The sequence below is a fragment of the Mercenaria mercenaria genome, chromosome 1 (assembly GCF_021730395.1).
Source record: "Mercenaria mercenaria strain notata chromosome 1, MADL_Memer_1, whole genome shotgun sequence".
Taxonomy (NCBI): Eukaryota; Metazoa; Mollusca; class Bivalvia; order Venerida; family Veneridae; genus Mercenaria; species Mercenaria mercenaria.
In genome coordinates this window covers 47,164,058-47,181,074 of record NC_069361.1, presented here as the reverse complement: position 1 = coordinate 47,181,074, position 17,017 = coordinate 47,164,058, and the positions used below count along the sequence as shown (strand labels likewise).

Sequence of the window (17,017 nt, the reverse complement as noted above, 5' to 3'; positions counted from 1 at the left end):
ACATTAACATATTTATTTCTAAGTGGGATCTAACTATTTGTAATGTGTCTTATCGTATCTTACATAGATCTCTAATAGAATATTTTACAAGTGAAAAATGTAACATAATATTGCTTAAATGTGACTGACTAACCGAAACCTTAAATTAGTCGACCTAAAGTGTGTGACGTCTCTAAGTATTTAGTATAGAAAACTAAAAGAAAAGCAGTCAATTTACTAATTTTAATGACTAAAACAAAGAGTTCTATTTAAAATGTGAAACAGTATAATGTCATTTTCAGAAAAGCTACATAAGTCAAATGTACCAACTTGCAAAAATTATCTTTAGGCTACACCACATGTATCTGAGCATGTAAAAACGATAATCAGGTCTTTTGAATCACATAATACTGAAATATACCACACTTATCAACAGCCACGCCGATCGACTGTTTAAGCTGAAATCCTTCCAGCCGCCGAAAGTTTGACGACGAAAGAAGTACAGGTGTATGTCCAAATGTGATGATATATCCGCCCTTTTTAACCGTCGGTAATAATGCCAAGAACAGCTCTTCAGCTTCGCAAGTTTTAATCACCTCAGAGTTCAGAAACCTTACATATACTGCATCAGCGGTTCCAGGTTCTATCTTTGGATCCAGTGCGTTTGCACAGTGAGCTTCATCGACCCGATCCTTCGCAAAGTTTGCCATCTGCTTACTGAGATCCTGCCCGATTGTATAACTTCCGGGAATAGCTTGCTGAAGGGTAGACAGAAACACACCCGTAGAGCATGCTGGGTCGTACAGTATTGGTTTCTCCAGCCCGGCAGATTGCAGGAACTGAATTGAATAAGCCCGAATGCGTTCCTCGCCACAACCGAGCATAATATCATACGAGTCGTCGACTTCCCATCCTTCCGGCGGAGAACCCCATTCGCATCTTGTCGTACTGCGCATGAGCGGAAACGGAAATGTCAGTTCAGTGTCTGCTCCTCCATTAGACATAATGCTTTGCATAACACAGAGTTTTTCAGACTTGTCGATTGGATGATAGAAAATTGTAACATTCGAGTCACTGACGCGTTGGTCTACATATAGACCTAATACCATATCAGCTTTCACTAAACTGCAGAACAGTTCTGGAATCTTGAACGCTAGAAAAAAATCCGACAACAATTTCTTGCCGACCAGTCGCACAAACCCAGACTTCCCTGGATGACCGATGTCAAGGAAGAACACGCCTTGAGGTAGAGCGAACAATGATTCATCAAGTCTCTCCAATGGTCTGTCCGCAACAGCTGACCAGTCCACACTTTTGGCCGGCTTAGTTCCAGCTTCGATTCTACACGACTCGTATCTTCTCAGTTCCTTCACTATCTCCTCCAGAGTTTTCGTATCCTTTGGTTTATCTTGTGACAATTCTAACATATTTTCAAATGTTTTCATACCAGCATTCCAGTCTCCATTCGCAAAATTTCGACGTCCTTCCTGGAACATTTCCTGCAATTGGTCGTCGTACATGCCTTTGAAAATTCCATCATAGGTGACAATCGCCTTCGTTGATTCAGCTTTAACTTTTTTATGTTCAGTCATTTTCAAAATAGATTTCAGGCCACTAATTTGACACTTTTAAATATATCTGAAGATTCGGCTGTAAGCGGATATTCAAAATCCAAGATAAAGTTTGGATATTACATATTATTATGGCACTGATAACAATATTGTGTGTAAGACAGGTAGACCTCGGCGTCTCCAGATAAAGTTTGTGTACCTAGGTCAGTTGTGTCTAAATATACCTGATATGACAACTGCAAACTGCAATGAACTTTTTGACCTTTGCATAACTTAGGCATGGGAAGTAAACATACTGTTAAAAGTCATTCAAAGCTGTGAAATATTCAAACACTTTCTGAAAGTTCAAATTCTCGAATTCCTACAGATCTGGATCATAATGTGCCCAAATTCCAGTCTTTCAAGAACAATGTTGTAATACACACGTTACATCAGGATTCACGTAGCACCGGTAAGAACGCATTTTTGTGCAAATTATTATGTCGTTGTAACCTATTTCATTTACACTGCATGACTGGGGCGATTATTACGCACCATCAGACGAGCTACCGCTAATGACCGTGTACTAACTGTTTACACTAAGTAACCTCAGGTCGGTGCACCGTAATATGATTCAACACCATGAAAGTCACCGACCTTTAGTAGTCACAGACGTTTAGCACCTTTATATTTGACAGACTTATATTGCATTAATGTTGATACATATATTGCATTAATGTTGATACATTGATCTTTCCGCATATGAAAAACAGTTCACGAGATCTTTTTTTCCCGTTTATAATAACTCTTTACAGTCGATTTGCCCTGTGTGTACTGTATGATTTCAAGATGTGATTTGATCTTAGTTTTCAGTCTCGGTGTTATTTGTTTTCATTTTCAGGTGAGAAATGTCTTTAGTAGGCGCACTGGCGAGATGCATCCTCGCAGTTCTCAGTTTTCTACAACGTCTGGTATGGTATACATGCACATTTTTATGCACATTATTAGGGGCCTAATCATGTTATGAGCACACTGTTGCAGAAGCAAACCTTCGCAAAAGTCATGAACAAACATTACAAGACCCGTGTATAAAGAGATATAAAAAAAACATACATTAGCGTAAGTTCCAGCTTTGGAGTTCGCTGCGTGCGTGATGGATGGGGCTTTGATAATGTATGATTAAAACGACAAAAATATCATGAAAAGGGGTCATAATACTTTTGTGCTGGGTTATCAAGAAAATAATGCAGTATATACCAACGAATAAGAATAAGACTATCCTAGCCTTTTTTATTTCCTCATATACTGTGAAATCATTAAATTTCACGGGCATTAAATTTCGTGGTTTTGGTCAAAACGGTAATTTCGTGGGGATATGAATTCGTGGATTTCAAAGTTTCGAACATAAATGAATGGGAATTTAAGTTGTTCGTTGGGATTAAATTTCGTGGATTGACTCCACCACGAAATCCACGAAAATTAATCCCCCCACGAATATTAATGATTTCACAGTATCTATTTAAAGTTCCATAGCGCTTTTATTTCATCTGTTAGAAACATAAATCAGCAGTACAATTAGAATATTCATAATTACATGAATAGAAAAGTTCTTTTTTTCAATGTTGCATATGAACATCTACGGTCAGGCTCAAAATGGGAGATGATTGTTGGAATCCATGTACAATTTAAATCGAATGTTTTCTTTATATATATATATATATTGTAGTTGCCACATAGGAAAGGAACAATTCCAGAGGCGGGATTTATCTTAAACAAATTACTGGAGTCTGTATTTGGAGACGACAATCTGTTAAAACTTGAATTTCTGACAGATTTCTACGAAGATTTTGGTTTATTCCGCTTTGATAACAAAATATACATTTTCGATCAGAAATTAACACAAACTGTGATTAACAAACTGGAGAAAGGAGCGCATGATTATTTAGAAAACTCTCCACTTAAAGATACGATACTGGGTTCAACAAATCGGAGTCCGGAAGTCAGACGGGCGATAGCGACTATCTTCAGAAAATCTGTTCTTGAAGAGAAAGGAAATTTGATAATCAAAGATGTGGAGAAGTTCTGTGATAATATAGCAGACGAAGCTAATGCAGGTAAGCATGTTGTATTATAGGCTTAAACTATTGTGGTTATGTAGTTGTTTTACCATCTAAATGTAATTTAAAGAGGTCTAGTCATTTTGGCACTAATTTGTTTCGACACTGAACTTAGATGAGTTGGATTGTAGTACCAAGTCTTTTTGGCACCAGATAAGTAAATCAATGCGGTCACAAAATGGTTTCATTTAAGGTTTTAAAGTAGCGTGAACGGCCATCAGCTAGTAAAATTATTGACTGGCTCCCGTCCCTATGTTTGTTCTTATTTACATATATATAAGTTTATTCATTAAGAGGGAAGTAACTCAGGCAGGTTGTTTCTGCATTGACATTTTTATTGCCCCTGGCTCCGAAGATAGATGTGCTATTTTAGAGGCTTAAGATTTTACTTATTTTGCTTGCAGTATTCATATAGTATATATAAAAAATAACCATGCAGCCAGGGAGCCAGGCTAGTAAAATTATTGCTTTTTGAAAAGCTGTTCTTCTGTTTACATTTTTTTTCGTATAATATTTTCATTTTCTTGATCATATTTATTCTGCTTAAACTTTGAATAAAGAAAACACGTAAAATTCATCAACCATTATCATTTAATAAATTTAATGAATTACATATCTATTAAGTATGTTTCTAGATTATTTGTGTGGTTAACTTACGCATTTATTTCAGTTCTTGCAGTGTAAGATTTGTTTTGAATTTTTTTGTAGTTAAGAAGATTTCTAGTTAAGAAGAACTATAAATGCGTTTTATTTGACCTGGCGGGGCGGATTTATTCTCTGGCTTATGCAAATAATGGTAATCTAAGAAACGAGCAAAATATGTAGAGCTACAGTGGTTACAGTGTAAGGTAGATGGCCAGTGAATAAGAAATCAGGTCGCCGAATATATACTACATATCCTGCACAATAATGCAGTGAACAGTCGCGAAACCCCGCCCCGCCAGGTTGATTAAAATGGACTATAAATGAATTTGAACAGGTCAGCTTGTGAATGTCACGGACTGGTCATTACGGATGGCTATGGATGTTGTGGGACATATGTTGTTGCAGTTAGACATGCACGCACTGGAGGGACAACAAAAACTACTACTGAAATGTCTGATGACAATATTACACAGGTAAGGTATAACCAGCTTTATGTTTAAGGCCTACTAAAGCTAATCTGTTAGACAATTAAATTCGTAAGTTTTAAAACTACTGCCAGTACTGGAAACGAAAATGTAGTGGTTACAGCATGGAGACAGCTGGTTCAGTACTTTCCGGTGTGATAACTAAGATTTCTCATGATTTTTTAACACTTTATATCCAGTATTATGACCTCGAGATCCTCATGATCTGAGGTTATGGTAATTTATAGGAAGTGAAAAATGATTGTCGTACATATTTCTGTTTATGACATTAATTTGTGCGTAGTGCATCTTTAAGTACATATGAGCCGCGCCATGGGAAAACGAACATAGTGGCTTTGCGACCAGCATGGATCCAGACCAGCCTACGCATCCGCGCAGTCTGGTCAGGATCCATGCTGTTCGCTTTTATAGCCTACTGCAATTAGAGAAACCTTTAGTGAACAGCATGGATCCTGACCAGACTGCGCGGATGCGCAGACTGGTCTGGATCCATGCTGGTCACAAAGCCACTATGTTGGTTTTCTCATGGCACGGCTCATATCATTTTTACACACACGAGGTTAAGACTTAAAATCACGCATTCTGACTCCTGAGCATGACCTTCTCTTAACATTTTTATTTTCATGCCTTTTAGTCAATCGGTTTTCCATTTTCAGTTACTCCGGGTATTTTCTTTATGAAAGAATGGCAGGTCTTACTAAAAAAGTTTTTTTTCCCGTTCGCTTCGCACGCTTGACTGTTTCAGTTAAAACTGGATATAGTTTGCCGCAGCTATTGTCAACTGTTGCCCGTTACACAATATTATCTTTTTTTAATGTGATTTCTATTGCCTTTGTAGAGACGGATCCTTTCGATTTTTTTTTCTAATTCATTTGTGTCATATGATTTTGTGTTTCTATTTGAATGAGCAGCTTGTTTTATTTTTATATAAAAGTACAAAATATGTATGTACAATGCAAACCCTGTAGAGGAGCTTTGCGCGGAAAACGTGTTCGTTTAACAGAGGTTATTATTAAGGAGTGGTTGATCTATAAACAAAATGTCTGCTTTACAGATGTTTTTTTCTTCTGGTGAGGTTGATTTATAAACAAATTAGCCTATTTTTGAAAATTTACTGCCCCTGTAAGGGAGATATCTGCTCTATACAGGTGTCGTTTTAAAGAGGTTAAACTACTATTACAGATGCTACGCGTTAGGGGAGATAACTGCTGACAGTAAGGAGTTCAAAGAAGCAAACGACACATTTGAAAAGCTCACAACAAAAATCCTAGCAGACGCTCTGAAAATAGAAGATCGTCACGAAGAGAAACGATTAGTGGTTAAACTGCACGAGGCGTGTGGTTTTGACTTGGTCAGTATAGTATTCATTGTATTCCAAAATCAATATCAAATACATGAACATCCCATGTAGATTTCCGGTGCTTTTTATGAATAAGTATTTCACAACATCTTTGACATAAGGAAGCCAGTTTGCTGATTTGCAGAATGCCGCTGGTTATACTCATTTATCTAAAATAATGTTACGACGGGTCGGAATGTAATCGTTTAATCTGGAGTCTGTGAACCTTGTCTACGTGTAGGTTATAATGCCGAATTTGTAGACTTAGATTACATTGCAGCTCGCATCTCTTTCATATTATGTGAAGAAACAAGCAATCACAGATTTCGTAAAAAATAAAACAAAAAACAAAAGAAAAAACAAACAACAACAAGCAAACATAAAAAGTACAAAAAGCAAAAACAGATTGTGGTAGTAAGAACCTTTAGTTTTTCAAAATATATCGATTCTTTTCGAACTTATAATCAACAATTCCTTTTGGCAGTGCTTTTTTCTTTCATTGTAAAGTTCAGCAATTTTGAGCAATAACACTTCCATTGCAATTCAGCTCCGGTTTTTGCATGTTCATGTAAAAAAGTTCGGTATTTTCAGGAGTAAAATGTTCCTAGGATGAATGCATTTTAGCCTTAAAATATTTTTAGTCAAGAATGTTTACGCTACCACCAATTGAGATACATAGAATGGTATATAATTGAAATATAGTCTTTGTATAAATAAGGAAAACTGTTAATTAGAGATTTGAGACTTTTCTCAAATATTTGACCTAAATACCTTTATATATATTGATATTGTTTTTAACCATAGGCTCGAGACAATATGAAATTGTTCCTAATGGCGGGTTCTGAAACTACAGCTGCTACAATACCAGTGCTGGTTTACCTGCTAACCACCTATACAGATGTACAGGTAATAAATTATATGGCAAATATCAAGGAGAGAAATGCGGTAATTGAGTTTTCATTGAGATATGAATAACGTTTGATGTTGAATTGAATTGTGTCGGTTACCGCATGAACTTGAATGAACTCAAACTGAAAATGACTGAAAACATCAGCCATTTCTTGAGAATGCAGTAACTGTTATCCGCACCACACAATATACTGCATAACTGTCTTGAATTTTTCGGTATGCCCCATAGGGTTATATTGTTTTATAAGTTATAATTGAGCCGCGCCATGAGAAAACCAACATAGTGGCTTTGCGTCCAGCATGGATCCAGACATCGCGCAGTCTGGTCAGGATCCATGCTTTCACTTTCAAAGCCAATTGCAGTTAGAGAAACCGTTAGCGAACAGCACGGATGCTGACCAGACTGCGCGGATGCGCAGGCTGGTCTAAATCCATGCTGGTCGCAAAGCCACTATGTTGGTTTTCTCACGGCGCGGCTCATATATTATTATATATAGACATTGCGGGCGACTTTTGGTACAAGTCATGCCAAGTTGACATCACAATTATATCATACTCGTATAATGTCCTTTAGTATATTCCATTTTATACCAATCTTGACTCTAGTTAGAATTGATAGAAGTGGTCTATTTGTAATACTATATTTTAACCGTTGTTGGGTACCAGTGTTTTATTCATATTATTATATCAGCTGTATTTGTGTTGATATGGGTAATTGTCAAATAGAAAAATTGTCATTGTCATTGTCACAAGAGGATGTGACAATCTAACGTAACGCTGTGATCTCCGCTATGTCAACACTCAAAGTCTTTGTATCTTTTATTAAAAATTGAAATCAAATCGCTTGATACATTTTCATTGTCAGTGATAAGTATGAGCTTAACAGTGTTATCGTAAATACTTCTAAACTGTTGTAGGAAGAACTGCGAGAAGAGGTTGACGAAAATATCGACGCTCTGTATAAAGATCCTTCGCTTGCACTTCCAAAACTTGAAGCCGTCCTGAAAGAAGTTTTACGTGTGTACCCGATAGCTCCTTTCATCAGCAGACAGACGCTTGAAGAGGTCAATGTGGGAGATTTTACATTCGAAGCAAACGTATGTATATCTGTATTTTATATGTAGATGCTCACTCTAGGCATTCTTAAATGAGTAAAATGTACCCTGGGATATTTAAGGTAGTGGACCGATTACGATAATCAGCAATTTCCGTTTGATAACATATTATCCGTATGCGATATCGGCATTTTCCGACAGGTACGAAAAATGCTTGTGACCGCCGAAGAATGCCGAAGTAAGATACATAGAATATGTAATCTCACGGAAATTGCCGAATATTATTAAGGGTACAATACCTAAAATGAATACAAGTAATTTGATTTGTAATAATGACGGTTATTTGAATCACCCCTAATGAAATATGTCCGAAGATCCTTTGGAAGCATAGAACGCAACCGAGCAAAGTAATAGCAGACTCGGTTTGATGAAGTCTGTTTAAACGTGCCAAATTGCTGTGCTGAATTCTATTATGAAAACACACTGAATAGACCTCATGATCTAAAAGGGTCAGAGATGTAAAATAAATTGAGTCCAAGCACGGAGAGACATTATAAGGCCGTCAAACAGCACTTAAAGACTGCTGTTGTGGAAGGAAGTCCTTTACAGGCATAGAGACTGCAACCAAGTAAATTTCGCCTCTGAGAAAAGCACTTTATCGGTGCCTTATTTAGAGCCTTGGTTGCAGCCGCAATAGGGTCCGAAGCGGCGACCTTGGGGTTGGTATGCCAACACCATTTCTACCAGAATCATTCACATCGGCTGTTTATATACTATTTCCATTCTGCTGAAAATCACACCACGAAATGCTGCATCATTGTCGGGTTCTCAGTTTTCAGTAATGACAGTAAATGTTGGGCCAAGTATGTGTAATGAGGCAAAGCAACTCAGCTCAGAAGTGTGTTGCTCCTTTCGTTAATGGGCGCCTAAATCTATGATACGCTTAATATCTGATTTGCAGAAGCCCCAGTTTATTAATAAAATATGATTTGATATTTTGCAGACTGACATAAAAGCGTTCACATGGGGTATTCATCGCTCCCAGAGACAGTGGTCAAAATCGAAAGAATTTATTCCGTTTAGGTTTCTGGACAACACCAGTCGGGTATCCTCTAAAATGTACATACCATTTGGGGCTGGTTCGAGAGTGTGCATAGGCCAGCACCTCGCCTGGTTAGAGCTTAAAATTGCCACAGCTGTCATGCTTCACAGATTCAATATTTCAAAGGTTCCAGAGACTCGAACTCTCAGATTTGTGACAGACTGGGCTCACGCTGTTGTTCATCCAGACAAAGACTTGCTGTTTCGGTTTGAAGTCAGATAATTTGTATTTAAATAAATAACTCGGAAATTTTATCTTTTGATTGTCTTTATTTCCTTTTTATTCATTGTCTCAATACCGAGATCAGTGCCGTTGTAAGACATTTAATTTCTATGTCATACGAGCTGCTGTGTAAACGGACAAATTATTCATGTTTTATTTTTATTTCATTTTAAACTTTAATCAAAATAGTTTAGAGAAAAACGTAAATCAAATCTGTAAATTTATATTTGTAAGATTAAAACCCTGTCGAATTACAATAATACTGATAAACGGCATGATTGTGCATAGGATGGCTTAAATAACCCTAACACCGGGATGGTTTCCAAGGTAACCTGCAAATATCGTATATTGTCCTCTGTCGGCATGTCTAGGGTCAACAATCAGATCACCACTATTGTCCGTATTCTTGGCCATGGTTTTACCAGGCTTATGGGACCAAAGCATATTACTGTCGAGCCGGTAGAAATGGTAGTCTGTGTCCGGCCAGATGGCCAAAGCTATGTAACATATTCCTGGGAACATTCTTGGGTTGAAGAAGGGCAGTGGAATCAGACCATCACGAAATGTGGCGCTGAGAACACTCCGGGCTGTCATAGGTCTGGAGAAACCTCGACCAGACGCTCGGCCTAAAAATATACTATAATATTATTTAACTTGTTGTTTCTTAATGGTGTAGTAATAAATGTTTATCGGAGATTAGTCACACTATAGTGCGTTTTATTTGACCTGGCGGGGCAGAGTTAATCTCTGGCTTATGCAAATAATGGTAATCACAAAAAACGAGCAAAATAGGTAGAGCTACAGTGGTTACAGTGTAAGGTAGATGGCCAGTGAATAAGAAATCAGGTTGCCGAATATACTACATATCCTGCACAATAATGCAGTGGACCGTCGCGAAACCCCGCCCCGCCAGGTCGATTAAAATGGACAATAGTACGAGGGCAAAGGCCAAGACTTTGAATTCTGAATCTTTTGTGAAAAAATGTGTTTATTGACTATTCGACAATTATATAAAAACGACTTCATTTATTACGACTTCGAGTCAGATTTTGCTCATTTTTATAATCAGACATCAGATTCCTTATACGCTGAACACTACAAAATCAAATTTAAGCTTGCAAAGATGATATAAAGAGTTCAGTGGTGCCCTGAAATTGATTTTTTGTTAGACCAATTTAAAAAAACCTTAATTTTTCCTTCAGCCAATTTTCACATTGTGCTTCGAAGGGCAAACTGACAGAATGGTGACATGACTTGTAAAGCCTTTTCTTTAAATCTAAATTTGTTCATGAAAAGAAGCGGTTCCGCAGTTGAACCGTGCGTGAAATATACGGTATGCAAGATTAGACATTACGTTAGCCTTATAAAATTGTTTCTCAACGACATTTCATACCGCATGGTGGCTCATTTTAACGTGGCAACACTCAATCTTGAGGCTATCTGAGATACACAGAGGAGAAATGATTGACCTACTTTTCATTTTTGAAACAGACGAAAAATTATATCAATATCCTACTAAAGTAAGATTTAAACTCGAATATTTTTTTGTTTTGTTTTCGTAACAGCCCGCTATCAGGTCTGGTTGCGGAAACCATACTCAAGATTTTATAGCTCACTCTATGGTCACTATGCAAACATAATGGTATGTCAGGTAAATTACTTTGTGGATGTTATATTTCTACATACTGATATGTCAAGTAAACTACTTTATTGATTTTATACCAATACAAACTGATAATTCAGGTAAACCAAGCAATGGACGTTGTGAACGGTAATCCACTCTATAGATGCTATATTTACATACACTGATATGTCAAGGTAATCTACTCTGTGGACTCTATACTTACAGCCATTGATATGTCAAGGTAATCTACTTTGTGGACACTATACTTACATTTATTGATATGTCTAGGTAATCCGCTCTATGGACGCTAAACTTACATACAATGATATGTCAGGGTAATCTACAAAGTAGAGACTACACTTACGTCCATTGATATGTCAAGGTAATCTACTCTGTGGACGCTAAACTTACATCCATTGATATGTCTAGGTAATCTACTCTATGGACGCTATACTTATATACACTGATATGTCACGGTAATATACTCTGTGGACGTTATACTTACGTACACTGATATGTCAAGGTAATCTACTCTGTGGAAGCTATACTTACATCCACTAATGTGTCAAGGTAATCTACTCTATGAACGCTATACTTACATTTATTGATATGTCTAGATAATCCACTATATGGACGCTATACTTACATACACTGATATGTCAATGTAATCTATTCTGTGGACGCTATACTTACATCCATTGATATGTCTAGGTAATCCACTCTATGGACGCTATACTTACATACACTGATATGTCAAGGTAATCTACTCTGTGAACGCTATACTTACATTTATTGATATGTCTAGGTAATCTACTCTATGGACGCTATACTTACATACACTGATAGGTCAAGGTAATCTACTCTGTGGAAGCTATACTTACATCCATTGATATGTCAAGGTAATCCACTATATGGACGCTATACTTACATAAACTGATATGTCAAGGTAATCTACTCTGTGGAAGCTATACTTACATCCATTGATATGTCAAGGTAATCTACTGTATGGAGGCTAAACTTACATCCATTGATATGTCTAGGTAATCTACTCTGTGGACGCTAAACTTACATCCATCGATATGTCAGGGTAATCTACACTGTAGAGACTATACTTACGTCCATTGATATGTCAAGGTAATCTTCTCTGTGGGCGCTAAACTTACATCCATTGATATGTCTAGGTAATCTACTCTACGGACGCTATACTTACATACACTGATATGTCAAGGTAATACACTCTGTGGACGTTATACTTACGTACACTGATATGTCAAGGTAATCTACTCTGTGGAAGCTATACTTATATTTATTGATATGTCTAGGAAATCCACTCTATGGACGCTATACCTACATACACTCATATGTCAAGGTAATCCACTCTGTGGACGTTATACTAACATAGTTACGCTTATATGTGTAGTCAAGGCATTCTATGCTAAACTTGCACTGATACGTGTAGGTAATCCATTCTGTAGACGCTATACTTACATACACTGATAAGTCTAGATAAACCATTCTATAGACGCTACACTTATATTGATATGTCTTGATAATCCACATGTGGACGCTATACTTAAAATACTGATATCGACGCTACTGATCTCTAGCTAACACGTTCCACTGATCTAACTACGTGAACAACACCCACATATTATGGCTTGGTTAGGTAAATTATTTCACTGATGTTACTGCTAATGCATACTGATCTGACTAGGAAAACAATTTATATGACGTTACAGCTAACACGTACTGATCTGGCTATGAGAATCATTCCACTTGCGTTATAGCTAACATATATGAACGCGAGTGTGATGTAAGGTGAACACATACTGACCTGGTTGAGCAAAGCTATTTGTCTGTCTCTGTGTAGCATAGTTATAACAATTGTTTCGGCGGATAGTTGGTGGGGCATTCCAATTTTCAGGATCGAACCTCGGAATTCGGCAACTGCGGACTCGGAAACTAGGTCTGTCTGGGAACCTGGCCTGCAGGTTTATGTAGGGTTGTGGTGGAGTCTGGAAGGCGTTTGGAAAATGGACACATACTTTAAAGTTCTAATAAACAATAAATCAATCAAAAATTATATAACTTTTATTAAAAATCACCGTATAAATTGACCTTATGAAACTAACATACATGTATTTAAAATTTCTAAAAACAAGTATACATAATTACTAGTACCTAGTCTAAACTAACATCATTATGTACAATTTTTGGTTCTATATGAAGAATAAAATGGTATATATTTGCCTAAAAATGTTACAGTTATCTTTAAAACAAAATAATGATCAATGGCTTTCATATTTCTGGGCAATTTTATCTTAAAAACAACTACAAAAAAATCAACATGCACCATGATGATCCCGAACCACGTCAACCACTTCGTTTGAATATTTAACGATATGGCACCATTTAAGTCGTTGTATCTAATAATTGTCAACTCCTTCATGCAAAGTTTGATAATCAAATTGATTTCCGTCGATACATTACCGATCTTCTCACTGTGTCAATCACGTGACGTCGTACAGATCTTTCGATTGGATAAGGTGATGAATTAAGTAACAACAACTCTAGTCGAGGATTTGTACCCGCACCGACTGTCTTGAACACTCGCTGTCCAAATGGATTTTTCATCTCTACGACGAAACCACTGTATCCAAGCTTTTCGCTCATCCTGGAGGTAATAAAGGTTAGACAAATGGCTCAATGTCATAGTTATTTGCCCTTGGCTGACCACAAAAAAAGAAGTGGTTAGGCTGAAAGTAGCTTACTGTTTGATGGTATTCGTTGATAAAGTTCTGAGTTAAAGGCATGCAATAAAATGACATGTTTTAAGGATTGAGATAAGAAATAGTCGGTACATGTAATATTTGATAGGCTAAGAACGCCAGTATATAAATAATATGTTAGATATGGCCAGTTTGACCTGTTTTCGGCCATTTAGAGATTATTCTTCATACGCGGACGACCTAGCTGGCCGGTCAACCGCAAGTTTAGTGGAAGTTTTCATCTTGAATAGCTTTAGTTCAGGTACTTTTTTGTTTCGATTGCAGAACAATGCAGTGTATATTTTATACACTGTCTAAATAAATTAAGCGTAGAAAAATAATTATGGTCGTAGGTCTGATACGCGGAACTGATGTTATTTATTTTACAACGACTTAGACACTGCGTCTATTTCATCTGGACAAGGAAATTGTTTGACGTCACAAATTATACGTGATTTAGATAAAAAAACCTAGACCTAACAGTCACGTCTTGACCTTTACGTACAACACCTCTTAATTTGTTACACATTAATTATACATCGCCATAAACAAGTTGTACTGACATCGCATTTGAAAAACATACATAACGTTTTACACGAACAAATAATTTTAGCAAATCAAAAACAACAATAACAAAAACAACATGATAAAAACAAGCGTTTCAAACATGTTTCAATTTCTACATGCTGTCAGAAGCTACATACATAAATTTGCATTTTAAATTGGTCCATAGCATTCATAAAGAAAAATCTGATAACAAGATCACCCATCTATTAAGACCACATGAGTGGCCTCAGTAGAAGTGTTCTTCTGTAGTGGTATTATATATATACTGTTATTTTAAATGTAACAGACATTACTGTTCATATCCATACAAACACGTTTATATATTTGTTTACCTAGATATTCTGTAGTAATAATTGTTCAAATATGAAATTTAAACATAATATGAGCCGCACCTTGAGAAAAACCAACATAGTGGCTTTGCGACCAGCATTGATCCAGACCAGCCTGCGCATCCGCGCAATTTGGTCAGGATCCATGCTGTTCGCTAACGGTTTCTCTATCTGCAATAGTCTTTGAAAGCGAACAATATGGATCCTGAACAGACTGCGCGGATGCGCAGGCTGGTCTGGATCCATGCTGGTCGCAAAGTCACTATGTTGGTTTTCTCATGTTTCTTTAAATATTGTGCATAGGTATTTACCTGGCACTCGTAAGTATTTCTTAGATTTGCGTATTTACTAAGTTAATTTTCGTTGCCCGAACGTGAATCGAGATATTACGTTTACATTTATTAAAACTAGTAAAAAATGCGCACAGTATATCTAACAAGCAGTGTTGTTTCGGTAAAGCGTTTATCTGCCAAAATTGGGGTTGTGGGTTCGAATCCTATGTCTGGCAATGTCACATATTATTTTTTTATGCCTTATCTGCGTAACTTAGTAGCGAGAGTAATGCCACGTTCAGCATGGGTTTTGGAATGTTCATATATTGAAAGAAATACACTAGATATGTTTAAGCATTCTTAATGTACACGTGAACTACTGCAGAACATATGAAACAAATCTTAAGAAATCTAAGATCTGAAAGAAATATTCCTTATCGCCAGTGTATCCAAGTATTATTAGGAAAGAGGAAAAAGAAGACTAAACTAAAATTTAATGTAAACTAAGTTAAATGAAATAATGTTACATTGAAATAAGGAACGAAAACATAGTTAGGAGTCAAACATCAAACCGCTACGCAATCGAATTATCTAGATCTTCCTATACAATTTCTGAACGACATTACTGAAACGCCAGGTATATTTTATGCAGAATGCGTGTATCTGAATTTTATCTGTATATAGATGGCTGACCTTGTTGACCGTGCCCTGTTGATTCTAGCCGCTATCCGGGGATAGAGAGGGTTGTTCCTGTCTACAGTCCAAGACGGGCTGGAACGTCCGGAAAACACGCTAAGTTCAACGCCATACTGTGCAAAACCTGCAGATGTAAATAAACGGCCATATTCCTTTCGCCGCCCAGAACAATGTTTTAGAAATTCTGGAAAAATTTTCTAATTGTTGACACATGGAAATAATTAGTACACTGATCTGCTCTGGTGATTACTCCTATTAATATTAGGGCCAAAGTGGATAGGAAAAAAGACCAGTTTGCCATTGTCGTAAATATTTATCACTTGGCTGTTCTGACTGAACCAGGTTTTATTTCGAACAGTCCGTAATCCTGAATACTACTCTTCTTAGAGTATCTGTAGAATCTTCCAGGTGGCCTAAATCTTACATTTCATCTCCCCTGTTAGCTCAATAAGTTGATAACACGACTTTCAATCAGGAGGTCGCAGGTTCGAATTCCGGATGACCTGTACATTTTCGTTATTTGTCTACGGCCATTCAAATCATGTGTTACTTTTGCAGAAAATGGTTAAAACTATAGCAAGAAAACCGGAGAAATGTCACATTAAATGATTGCCCAAAACAACGCTTAAAACAACACTATTTTAAAGATAGCGCTTACGTATGGAAAATATGCTATTTTGAGTTCGTAAATGTTCTAGTCCGGACTTGCTTTAAAAATAGGAACTTCCTTTTGTTAACCGAGCACATAATTTAATGAAAGTTTAGCGCTTGTTCGTACATCTTTCGCCAGGTTAAAGGCTAAATTAGTGTTATAGACTGAAGTAAAAATTAAAGCAGAGAACAAATTACCTTCATTTATGAATCCACAAATTCCAAAGTGGAGAAAATTCAGGAAAACAAAAAAAGCCAACTCCATATTAATGTGAATCGCTACAGACATAGAATGTGAAAGTCACTGACGAACGAATGCATTAACTATATAAATGCTTTTTTCGTGTACCGCCGTGTCAATAACATTCCACAATTAATGATTCAAACTTGTAAAACATGGCGGACATTGCTTATGACGTTGTAACTACCGTTTCCTCATACCACCTTGTTTACGCACAATATTGTTTCCTTTTTTTACGTTCAAGTTTTAATGTGTTACATATAAATCTATGATACAGGTGTGATTCAGAAGGTACACACGTTTGCACATATCGGCGCTGTCTAAAAACCCCGTAACTGCAGTTGGGCGGGAAAATGTATTTTTCTTATAAATCATATCTTTTTCACTCATTCTGTTTAGACATCGTCCCAGTAGACGATCGCGCCATTTCAATACAGCCAATGTAGGCGAAACTCTCGTGTTTTAC

General features: G+C 36.9%; 3 protein-coding genes across 3 annotated transcripts; 1 reads left to right on the top strand and 2 right to left on the bottom strand.

Annotated features, from left to right (window-relative positions):
- Positions 1 to 1,634: 1,634 nt before the first annotated feature.
- LOC123539699 (steroid 17-alpha-hydroxylase/17,20 lyase-like) lies at positions 1,635 to 9,435 on the top strand. Its single transcript, XM_053546581.1, has 8 exons — positions 1,635 to 2,001; positions 2,431 to 2,500; positions 3,256 to 3,643; positions 4,626 to 4,764; positions 5,959 to 6,127; positions 6,920 to 7,021; positions 7,942 to 8,121; positions 9,083 to 9,435. The coding sequence occupies exons 2-8, from the start codon at positions 2,438 to 2,440 to the stop codon at positions 9,401 to 9,403; spliced, it is 1,362 nt and encodes a 453-aa protein (XP_053402556.1). The 5' UTR covers positions 1,635 to 2,001; positions 2,431 to 2,437; the 3' UTR covers positions 9,404 to 9,435.
- Positions 9,436 to 9,499: 64 nt separating this feature from the next.
- Positions 9,500 to 13,383, bottom strand: LOC128546217 (insoluble matrix shell protein 1-like). Its single transcript, XM_053544904.1, has 3 exons — positions 13,363 to 13,383; positions 12,862 to 13,081; positions 9,500 to 10,029 (listed from the first exon to the last, which is right to left on the bottom strand). The coding sequence occupies exons 1-3, from the start codon at positions 13,381 to 13,383 to the stop codon at positions 9,698 to 9,700; spliced, it is 573 nt and encodes a 190-aa protein (XP_053400879.1). The 3' UTR covers positions 9,500 to 9,697.
- Positions 12,993 to 16,732, bottom strand: LOC123539710 (uncharacterized). The gene is made up of 3 exons (XM_053546588.1): positions 16,509 to 16,732; positions 15,657 to 15,783; positions 12,993 to 13,701 (listed from the first exon to the last, which is right to left on the bottom strand). The coding sequence occupies exons 1-3, from the start codon at positions 16,597 to 16,599 to the stop codon at positions 13,491 to 13,493; spliced, it is 429 nt and encodes a 142-aa protein (XP_053402563.1). The 5' UTR covers positions 16,600 to 16,732; the 3' UTR covers positions 12,993 to 13,490.
- Positions 16,733 to 17,017: the final 285 nt, after the last annotated feature.